We start from the raw sequence: 12,183 nt of genomic DNA on the forward strand, positions 1-12,183 counted from the left end.
GAAGGGTGGGGAAAACAAAGAGAAAGGCACTTGGTTAAAACATACATTGGTAGAAAGTATTTTACATCTTTTGACATTAGAAAGCTAATCTAAAATTGCCTCAGAGAAATGTACTGTTTTTTCCTCCCACAACTTTACCCAAATCACTTTATGAATCCTGTCAGAGGACCCACACCATCTATGCTTAGAGGCTGTTGCATCCCAAGGAGATGGCTTCAGATGGAAATTCCTGTTCCTTCTGTCAACAAAGGCAGCAGCTCTGGAGATAATATCAGTGTGCCCCAAGCTGATCAGTGTTGAGTTGTAAACTCAGAATTTTTGAGTTAAGGAATCCCAAATATAGAGTGGTCAGCTGCTTTCATTCTCTGCATGAGGAAACTGAGGGTCAGGGAGGTTAAATACTCTGCCCAAAGGCACGGCATTATCAGAATACCCAGATCCAGTGCTCACTTCTCCAGGCTCCCAACTCAGGCCTCTTCACTCTGAGCAGACAGTGGCTACTTCAATATCTGCAAGCTGTCACTTCCATTGAGACCAGAGACCACACCTCATTCTGATGCTATCTTCAGGGATTAACCCAAACATTTCCTTCGCTGCCTCTCTTCTTTGCCCTCTCCGCCTTATTTGATCTGATCACTAAATGTCTCTAATATCCTTTAGGAATACACACAGAAAAAGCTGTCAGGGAATGTCCTGTCAGCTATCACAAAATGAAGAAGGGCTCCACAACTCTGGCACTGGGATTTCACACAAAAATTAAAGCAATGGTGGGAGAAAGAGCATCTAAGATAGTCTGAACACAAATCCTTATACAACTAATACCACCCGAATTATACTAGGAAAAGATGCCCCAGACTCACAAGAATAGAGGCCAGACCTTGGCCTCAAGTAAGGACAAAGAGGGGGCCGTTACCAAGCTTATAGAACAGAGTGGAGGCCAGCAAGGGCATTATACAGGAGAAGGATACCGAGCCATGTTCAAAGTACCACCTTTACCCTCCCTACTACTTAGTATAGCAGTCTGACTTCTTAGCCTAATCAACGCCATATCACACACCTGTAGTGCGGTAGAAATAGAAAGGCTGGTAAGAGCTGGGTTTGAAAGACAGCCCTACAATCTTTAGCTTGGCATCAGTGAACAAAGTACTTAGCCCCTCTTGGGATCTTTCCTCATCTGATAAAGTAGCTGTGTTGTCTGTCTCTGAGTGTGAGGCACTGTCCAGCAGTGCAGAGTGACGGTATTATTTCCATGTCAAAAAGCTCTGCCAAGCCATTCAACAGACATCTCTCTTAAAACACATGCATGCAACACACACACAGTGAAGAGAAAAGTATAGACAAAGTTAAACTTGCTACAAGATGTTTCATTTCATAAGCAAGTTCCTAAGCAGTAGTTTCCTAAACTTCATTTATTTTTACCATTAGTTGTTACAAGTTAATCTTGTTTGGTTTTGACTGACTTAACCCATTCAGATCACCACTAATGCTCTTCCTCTTATGGTGCAGTATAATATAGACCTTAAAAATGAAATGGTATGTCTGTGGACAAACTGAGTGGAACAGAGAGGTAGGGAGTGTGTGAAAACTATTCTAATTTATTTTCCAAAGGAAAAATTACCAAACTCTCCCATTATAAAGCAGGCCTAGCATAGTGGCAAATGCATATAATTCTTTCAAATATCAACATTTCTTTAGTCTATAGATACTTGGTACAGATATAAATCATACCTAAAAAATATACTTAGGCGATTTAACCCTATGTACCAGGTATCTTGGCAATATTGATGTTCCTCAGGGAATATCTGAAGTTAAAACAATAACATCTTTTTTCTCCAACATTCGTATCCATTCACTGATTTTCCTCTTAGAATATCTGATATTCAGTTTATTTTTCAATGATTCATCTTATTTCCATTGGAAAAGTTGAAAGATTTTAGGTGACCTTTTTCCCTTAGCTGTATTCTCTCTCTCTCTCTCTCTCTCTCTCTCTCTCTCTCTCTCTCTCTCTCTCTCTCACACACACACACACACACACACACACACACACACACTAGGTATAAATTAGTTTTTTAAAAGATGGGAATAACTTTTTAAATGACTGACTTACCTCAATAATTCTGACAATATCCCTCGGACCAATAATTTCTGGGTCAAACTTCACATGGGCTTTGCTGGTTGCTAGGGCCACGGAGGCATGGGTGATGCCATTCGTCCTCATGAGTTTGGATTCTATGTTGTGAACACAGGAAGCGCAGGTCATCCCAGTGATCTGCAGCACAAGATGACAAAAATCCTGCTGACCCAGAATAAAGAGGCACTCAGGCAGCCACGAGCTTCTGAGCCTCCCCTCCTCCCACAGCACCCTCCCCAAGACTCTGCACTCCCACCTTCAAACCCTATGAGCAACATCTTCACCCGAATCCTTCACCCGCGGCATCAAGTATAGAAACAGTGATTCTTCCCCAATTCTGGTACAGGAGACATAGCCACTCTACTAAGCAGATGGCAAATGACGGAGGTGTGACTTCCAGCTCTGACAACTAGGGGCTTTCATCAGCCAACTACACTCTGTCTCAGTCATCTCACCAGCAACACCAGAATAATAGCGTATGCACCTTCTCTGCGTCAAACTGATAAGGATGGGCAACTCTACAAAACCCTCTGAGCTCTTGAAATACTCTCTATGGTCCCGAGTGTTGCTGGCATCTGGTCTGCAGCTGTGGGTAAGAATGTCAATAGCTCATTATCAACAGGAGAAAATGACTTAGAAAGTGAGTGATCGAGTTGATAGGATTTGAGGCAGTCCCACAGTATGAATAGGGTATTTCCAGGTAAAAGTAAGAATAACCACAGAGTGAAGCATGGGAAAAAACAAAAGGCAGGGCAGCATGTGGTGTTCTGGCAACCAATAGTCAACATTGGCAGGGCACAGGATATGCAATGAAGAAGAAGCCTGCCATGTTGGCTGGGACCACATGAAGATGTCGAGCACCCAACTAAAAAGGGTTGCTAAGCCCTAGCTGGGGGCTCAGTGGTTAGAGCGTCAGCCCGCAGACTGAAGGGTCACAGGTTTGATTCTAATCAAGGGCATGTACCTTGGTTACAGGCTCAATTCCCAGCCCCTGTTGGGGCGCGTGTGGAGGCAACCAATCGAGGTGTGTCTCTCACATCAATGTTTCTCTCTCTTTGTCTCTCCCCCTCCCTTCCATTCTAATTAAAAAAATCAATGGGAAAAATATCCTCAGGTGAGGATTAACAAAAAATAAAATTAAATTAAAATTAAATTTAAATTAAAATAAAAAGGGTTGCTAAGCCAGCACTTGATGGGAAATCATGGAGGGGTAATGAGTACTGGAATGAGACTAGAGCTACACTTTGAAATCTGGATCAGTAATCTGAGAATCAAGTATTAGAAGAGATGGAAGAGTCCCATGTGGAATTAGGGGAAAAGGAGAAGCAAGCTCATCTGTAATGAGATGGAAGGAAAAGGAGGAAAGGAAGGACCATCACACAGACAAGAAGTTTACTGGCTGGCAGGTGGCTGTGCAAATAGAATTCTATAAAGTCTACAAATATTTCAATGTTGCTTCTAAGATCTCATTTTACTTTTATAGTAATAATAGGTAACACTTATTATAACACTTGCAACTTAAGAGGCACTGCCCTAGGCACTATCCTGCTCATATCAACCCTGCAAGGCAGATCTCAGTAACCCCAGCACTAGGAGGTTTAGGAACTTGTCCAAAGTCACACACCAATGAGTGGCAGAGTGGAGCCTGGCTCTGCACCGCTGCAGCAAGCATCATGAGGTGATCTCACAGACCAGGTGAGGACACATCCCTGCAGCGACAGAGCCTGAATTCAAGCCCAGTGAAAGCTATGCCACTCTGCCATGCCATGCTGTGTATCTTGGCTTGAGAAACAGGAGTGAGATATTCCATCCCTGTAATATGTAGAAGGCAAACCAGATAATTCACTCCTCCAAGGATCAGTGGACAGAATTTCCCAGAATACCATTAAATACACACATAACATGTCTGAACAGGTGATGATAAAAACATTTCTCAAAAAAGTATCACCTTTCCCAACCATATTCTTGATTCAGATTTTTCCACACCATAGTGCAGGCACCCTGCTCAGATCACAGGGGCTGACTTGAGCCGTAATCCAGTGAGTATCACTCTTTGCCACTCAACACACATGGAGGCCCATCCAGAGCAAAGACTTCACTCAACAAAGAACACCACTTATCAGCAGGTCAAAGTGCCATTCGTGTCCTTAGTACTTTTTCTTTAAACATTTACTTACCTTTAGGCAGTGACTAAACACAGGAAGGAAGTAAAGGATTCTTTTACCTAAGTAAAACAGCATTACTCTATTCCTTGTGCATTTTTTCTGTTTGCTTTATTTACACAAAACAAGGTTTGTACGTAAGTGCTTGTAAACATAGCATTTTCAAAATAGTAGACATACCTGTTGTTTTCAACCATTTGTTGACACATGCAGCAGGCAACAATGGACAGAAAATACCCGCCTCCCCACCACCACCACCCTACACCTGCCACCGTGACCACACTGGGAACAGCAACTATACTTGGCCTTCACTCAGACTGAGCACTTCAGGACAATCTTGTCACCAGTTACCTTCTGGATGCCCTGTGCCCACTTACAAGCCCCCTCCATCTGTAATGGCACTGGCTACAGTGCTGATTCACCTCCTCCAGCCTCAAGACACCGCTGACATTCTAGCTTCCTCTATGCAGGCTGTATGGAGTGTTCCTATTCAACTCCCTCCAACCACCAACTTGGGACAGTCGCCATTTTAATTAAATTCATCTTCCTCCAATACTCCCACCATCTCCTCCTCCTTCTCCTAATAGCTTGAATGTGCCCAATGGGAATCACTCCTGTGACTTTCTGACACAATGAACATTCCTTCACAAAATGAAGAGGTCCTGTTGGCTACAATACAAAATAATACAAACAAAACAACAGCAAACAGGATATATGCAAGATGGGGAAAGCTGACTGATCACATCTGCAGGTTGTCAGAGGCCTGCCACCCGCTAAGCCCAACTCCAGCTCAGTCACTGTACTTACGATCAGCTCAATGTCGCCATCGGAGCCCGTGTAGTCTTCCATTACTGCTGCCCCAAAGCCCAAGTCCTGGATGAGCTGAGCTATCTCGAGTGGCTGGATGACTTCTGGATTGTACTTAACTTCTGCCTTTCCAGCCATCAAGGCAACCAGCACGGAGAGAATACCTGAAACCATCAAGCTACAGCTGTAACACTCTAGGAAAGGTCTCTGGGTGTTCAACATAACCTAGAAAAACAATAACAAAAAACCCATCTGCCCCCGAAGTCTCTGGAACAGTGATTCTCAAACTTGGCCTGCACATGAGGACCACTTAGGGAGCTTTTAACTAGCATCATGCCTGGCTCTTAACCCAGACCAATTAAATCAGAATCTGCAGTTGAGTGTGAGGCGTCATTTTCAAAGCTCCCCAAGTGATTCTAATGTATAGCTAAGAGTGTGAACCACTGTTCTAGAACAATACTTCTCACACTTTATGGACATATGAACCACTTTGAAGACCTTATTAAACTACAGATTCTGGTTCAGTGGGTCTGGGGTAGTGTCTGAGGTTCTGCAGGTCAGCCAGCTCCCAAGGTGATGCTCATGCTGCTGGCCCGGGAGGCCTCTCCGAGTCCGGCTCTAAAATACACTGATGGGTGCAAGCATCTCAAAGCAAGGGATCTAGTCTGCAGCCAGCAACTACTGTTACAGTAAAGATAAACTTTTTCTTCAGTCACTTTCATATAAAGAAAAATAATTTTCTAAACTGGTTTTCCAGTTTCTGATAATTTCAAGAAGTGAAAAAGAAATCCCATGGACTATCTTGCTAATAACACTATTGTGTTAGTTTAAGGCAGTGGTTCTCAACCTTGGCTGCACATTAGAATCACCTGGGAATCTTTTTAAAATCCTGATTTCTGGGCCTCATCCTCTGGAAATTCTGTTTCTTTGTTACAGGGTGGGGCCACAACATTAGTAACAAAAAAAAACAGAATTTCCGGAGGATGAGGCCCAGAAATCAGGATTTTTAAAAGATTCCCAGGGTGATTCTAATGTGCAGCCAAGGTTGAGAACCACTGGTTTAAGGGGAAAGGGGTTTATTGATATAGATCAGCGGTTCTCAACCTGTGGGTCGCGACCCCTTTAGGGGTCGAACGACTCTTTCACAGGGGTCGCCTAAGACCATCAGAAAACACATATATAATTACATATTGTTTTTGTGATTAATCACTATGCTTTAATTATGTTCAATTTGTAACAATGAAATTGGGGGTCACCACAACATGAGGAACTGTATCAAAGGGTCGCGGCATCAGGAAGGTTGAGAACCACTGATATAGATGAAAGCAATGATGTGCTTTAAGAATGTCATAAAGGGCCCTGATCAGTGTGCCAAGTGGTTAGAGCATTGGCCCGAGCACCAAAGGTCATGGGTTTGATTCCTGGTCAAGGGTAGGTACCTGGGTTGCAGGTTTGCTCCCCAACCCCTGTTGGGATGTATGTGGGAGGCAACTCATCAATGTGTCTCTCTCACCAACCAATAGATGTGTCTCTCTCACGTCAATGTTTCTCTCCCTTCCTCCCTCCCACTCTTGCTCCCTTCCACTCTCTCTGAAAAGCAATGGAAAAAAACATCCTTGGGTGAGGATTAACAACAAAAAAGAACGCCATAAAGGATAAAAATAAGGGATTCAAGTCAGGAACAGAAACATAGGCACTTTGAGATCCAGGATAATTTTATGGGCAGCCTTTCTGTGGATGACCCTAAAGGAAGTCCTTTTAATACCTCAATGTGAACAAGGTCATTCGAAAGCTCCAGGGAGCTAAATGAGGCCAGACAAAGTGTCATCCTAATTTAGGGTTGACTCTAAGGGCCAGGGAGACACATCAGAGAGACACATGGAACCACTGGAGTGAGGAAAGGGAAAAGTTGTCTACCTCTGGTGGCATGGGAGGGTCATGGTTAAAATATTTTCCAAACAAAAAATTGGGACAGGATTTCTGTTGCACTTGCAGGTTTAAGAGAATATTGAAAATGTAGTTTGGAAAATGTACTTTGGCAAATCCACAGCACTCTATAGTTTACAGGGACAAAAAAAAAATGAAATATTTGAAATTGGAACTTCACAAAATACAGGCTTTTATTCACTTGATGGAATTGGAGGAGAAAGATAAGGATACTAGAAGAACAAGCCAATTGAGGAGGCTAACAATAGATTGTGCCATGACCGCTAAACTGGAATTCCCATAGTTAACTTACTCAGACACATTTATCTCAAACAAACTAAATACCTCTTAAAGAACATGCCCATGAACATTAGACAAACATCTATACTATCACATAATGAACTTGCTACCAGATTATCAGGGCCACTTATAAATGCAGACAGTGGAGACTGAAGGGACAGCATGGTGCCCCACTTTGCTGAATGCAGTGTTGGACAGTCCAGATGCAGCATTCCCAGTGTAACACGGGTGGGTATAGGTCTCTTACCGGCTTTTTTCTGCAGGTTTCTCTCTATGTTAGACACACAGGATGCACAGGTCATGCCTGTGATCTGTAAAAAGCACTTCTTTGGTGTCACTGTTGTGGAGGCTTGTGGAGACTTTGCTGAGAGGCCAGAGCTGTGGATTTTAGGGGGGCCCCTACCATGGCGAGCCACTACCTGTACAGAAACAGGCATGCCAGTTGTAGTTTGTGCTGTGGAATTCGCCACACTGTGCTCTCCAACATGGTTGCCAGGATAGTCTGCTGGAATAAAATGTCAGAAATCATTCAAATTAGAACAAATAATTGAGGTTTTCTTCACAGCAGGAGGTCAAGCCTGACAATATTCAGATGAAAGCTTGGAGAGTTTACATCAGTTGGTTGGCCTTTTCATCACTGTTTCTCTCTTCCCACAATCAGAGAGAGGCAAACAATTATAGACACATGAAATATGCCGATACTTGAAGAATGAAATGGTCTGGCTAGATGAATGCTTTAATTAGATGAGGATAACAATAAGAACTCACCAGGCACTCTGCTAAACACATGTGTGACCTCCTTTAATCTTAAAATAGCTATGTGATAAATACTACTATTATTCCCATTTTATATGAAGAAATGAGTTACACGAAATTAAGTAATTTGACCCAAACCCCTCAGGTTGTAATAGTGAAGCTAGCTTTGAACCAGGTCTGTTTAACTATAGGCTCTGTTCCTTTAACTGTTATTACATTCTAGTTAGCGGAGGTTTGCTCCCTCCCCATGAGAATCAAAATGATCCAAAACACCTTTTCTGAGTTGTCTTTTTCTTATTGTTTGCAGAAGTCCTATATATTCTGAACAGGAATCCTTTGTCAGTGGATTGAACTACATATATCTGCTCTCAGTCTATGGTTTGTTTTCACTCTCATCTAATGGTGTCTCTTTTGATAAAAAGAAGTCCTTAATTTAATGAAGCCCAACTTATCAATCAATCAGCCTATGATATACTTCAAATTAACATTTATATATGTATGAGGTGATAGTCAAGGTTAATTTCTTTCCACTAGGATATCCTATTGATCTGGTCCCATATACTGAAAAGACCATCCTTCCCCCCACTAAATTACAAAAATTTCGGGGAGCTATTGTTCTTTCTTCCACAAATGTATATACCGATGTAACTGATTTTGTCAATACAGAACGTTTTCATCCAGCAAGTCACATGATTTTGATGACACAAAATAGCTGACGATGTAGAAAAGATAATTACATCATTTAATGATGAAATCCCATTTGAAAATCCACTGCTGCAGAAGATAAAAGTTGGCATTAGCCTGTATTGACAATAGACCATGAATTTTAAGTTTCCCTTCTTAATAAATCTCACATCTTAGAATGTTTTGCTCATTTTCTGAAATGTGCTAAACTATTTCTATTCACTTTAAGAGTCCAGTTGGTCGACACTTTCAGCACCTTCATGGAAGACCCTCAGTACTCTGGCCTTCCAGGATCCCTACCGTATTGCTGCAAAGACATCACCTCACCCACCAGCACAGTTTACTCTCCTAGACTTTATCATTGTTCAAAATGACTCTACCCCTGGAGTCTCAAACTCACAAATTCTATTCTATGGCCTCCTCTTAATACTCCACCTCCCACACCCATCGACCCTCCTGTCCAATCTCTCCCTATTTTCCCTGTCCACCAGCTGTTCTCTGGATTCACCTCCCTTTCTATCCAAATATTGTGGTCAACAATCTCCATAATATTCAGCTATTGTAGAGCACGCCATACCCTTACTAACCTACAATTTACACATTGCTATTCTTCAACATGGAGGTATGACTCAACTAAATTCTGGGCTTCTGGAGCTTGCTAAAGAAAGTTAAAATAAGTTAACAAAAACCCAAACAAGCTTATGCTAATGGAACTTTTATTAATCTATGTAAACATCACGGGTGAGCATATCAATTGAATAGGCTTTCTGGATGATTACTTGGCAATATGTGTTATTAAGAACAGTCCCTCTAACTACTTGGTACTTAGTAGAGGCACAATAAATATTTGTGATGGAATTAAATAATGTTTATACCTTGTGACCCAGCATTTATGCTTTCAGATATTTAATAAAGTATATATACAAAGATTTAGCCTTAAAGATGCCCATCAGTATTATTTACAATCACCTGCACATAAAATAGGCGGGAACAGTCTAAGAGGACTCTGACCTAGTTACAGTACATCCATATGATGGAACACTATGCAGCCATAAGTGTGGTGTTGCAGACATAAGAATGGAGCTTACAAGGATGATTATGATAAATTGCAGAGAAAAAAGATATTACAAAACTATGTCTAATACAAACCTACATATTTCTAAATATAAGTTATATATGCTTGGGTAAAGTCTACAAGACCATATATGAACTGAAGTGAACCATGTGGACTTTGAGGGAAGAGAATTCCAGACAGAGAGGACAGCAAGAATAAGCCAAATATGAGGACTCCAAAGGGGTCAGAAAGGTAATGGGTGAGGAAGGGGGCTTCTAGATCACCATAAGGGCTCCTCCTCTTACAATATGAGAAGGGAGGGTTTGGAGCATCAGCAGAATAATAGGATCTCTGTGGATGCTGGGCAGGGAAAACACTGCAAGGATGAAAATCAGGAAATAGAGGCACCAGTTCAGAGCCTCTTGCAAAATCTGGGAGACAGATAATGGTGGTGTGGACCAGGGTGCTGACCTGTACAACCTTATACCCAAGCTTCATCTAAGCCAGACTGCTTTCAAGACATACCTGGAGGACTCCTGCCTGTGGGCCTATGCTCGTGTCTCCTCTGCCCAGTGTGCCTGATGAGATCCTATCCATTCTGATATCCTATCTAAGCCCCCCCTCCACCACTACCTCCACCATCAAGTCTCTGGGAGCTCCACAACCAGATGCTGGATTTTCTCCTTTACCTACACCATACTTGTTGCAATTATTCTAAACCTGCCTTAGATGATGGGTCTCTGTGATCTGCTACCCCATACGAACCACACACAGGCAGGTGCTAGACTCTGAGTACTTCATGGCAGCCAGCACAGTGCCAGAGACCCAGAAGATCCTCAGCACATGTTGGTACGAGAGAACCGTGCCCAGAAAGTGGCATTACATATTTACAACAGTGAGAGGAATATGTTATACCTAACAGATGACTTTTCCTCATACTATATTCATATATCCATCCACCTGTCCATCAATTTATTCATTCATTTAAAAAATAGTTACCATGTAAATCAGTGAACAGATGCAGAGCTGCCTTCTAGATAAAAATCAAGTCTAAGTGTATTCTTAGCTGTCAAATTGTAACTGCAAAAACCTTATTTTCTTTAATCTGGACTTTTATTTCTACTTTTCCCTTGACTCAACTGGCCTCACCCAGCACCCTGACTCAACCACCTCCCTCTCCCTTGCTTAATCATTAAGCCCTCAGGACAATGAGGTTCTGGTCAGCATCTAGTAGTCTTAGGAACAAGGCCCTGGGTCTATTGACTTATAGAGACAGAGTTTTCAATCCAACTAAAGACAATATCTTGGCCTCAGTTGTGTTTTAGTTCCTGACCCAGGAAAGTGGAAAGATCTCAAAGAACAAATCCTTGCGAAGTTGGACAGAGCAACTCCATAGCTGACATTAGGACCAAATGCAATGATGAATTACCCTAGCACCAACCAATCAGTAAAGACCACAACACTAATTCCTTTAGTCACTATGACTAATGATCTATTCCCTATATAATCCATCCCCTGGAAGCCATCAGGGAGCCAGGTCATTGAGCACGAGCTACCTGTGACTCCAGGCACGGCACCATCTCCTTAATAAATCCCTACTTTCTTGGCTGCAAACTCCTGTTCATGTCTTATTGGCCTTTGATGTGTGCAGGCAAACGGACCCTTTCAGTCTGGTAACAAAATAAAATGGCTGAAATTCAAAGCCTGTCACTTGCCTATGTGCTCTCACAGACCTTCCCTTCCTGCCTTCCGCTTCATTATCAAGGGTTCTGACCCCTGCAAACCACTTACCCTGGCTTTCTTGTCAACTAGTTTCTGATTGAATTTGCCACACAGGAGGTATAAAGTGGGAAATGATAGTACAGAAAGGGGGGAAAATGAAAATGTTTTCCATCTGTTTATTACGACCCCAGCTCCTGGCTCCAGCCTTTCTTTTTTTGTTGTTAATCCTCACCTTAAGGATATTTTTTTCCATTGATTTTTAAAGAGAGCGGAAGGGATGGGGAGAGAGAGAGAAACATCGATGTGAGAGAGACACATCAATTAGTTGCCTCCTGCACGTGCCTGGACCGGAGCTGGGGATTGATCCTGCAACTCAGGTACATGCCCTTGCCCAGTTATCAAACCAGAGACCCTTCAGTTTGCAGGCTGACAATCTAACCACTTAGCAACACTGGCCAGGGCCTGACTATAGCCTTTCCCTTCTTAGTTTCAGTAGCACCAGGTGCCACCAGGCAACCTCAGCCTTGGGGTCTTATAACGCTCTCTTCCCTCAGACCCACCTGCCAGGAGGTGGTGCCTTCTGCTAGTGCTAATCTAGGGTTTCCTTCCTGTTCTGTTTGGTTTTCCTTCCTAAGAGATTT

General features: G+C 42.5%; 1 protein-coding gene across 1 annotated transcript in view; it reads right to left on the bottom strand.

The window, feature by feature from the left end:
• ATP7B (ATPase copper transporting beta) overlaps positions 1–12,183 on the bottom strand; it is a gene marked incomplete at its 5' end in the record, with an annotated part of 88,610 nt that overhangs the window by 30,966 nt on the left and 45,461 nt on the right. Inside the window, 3 exons of the mRNA XM_081082709.1 lie at positions 2,108–2,269; positions 5,101–5,264; positions 7,574–7,831. Of these exons, the coding sequence (XP_080938835.1) occupies positions 2,108–2,269; positions 5,101–5,264; positions 7,574–7,831 (584 nt within the window). The remainder of the gene's footprint in view (positions 1–2,107; positions 2,270–5,100; positions 5,265–7,573; positions 7,832–12,183) is intronic.

This window comes from Myotis nattereri (assembly GCF_964212035.1).
Source record: "Myotis nattereri genome assembly, chromosome: 2".
NCBI lineage: Eukaryota > Metazoa > Chordata > Mammalia > Chiroptera > Vespertilionidae > Myotis > Myotis nattereri.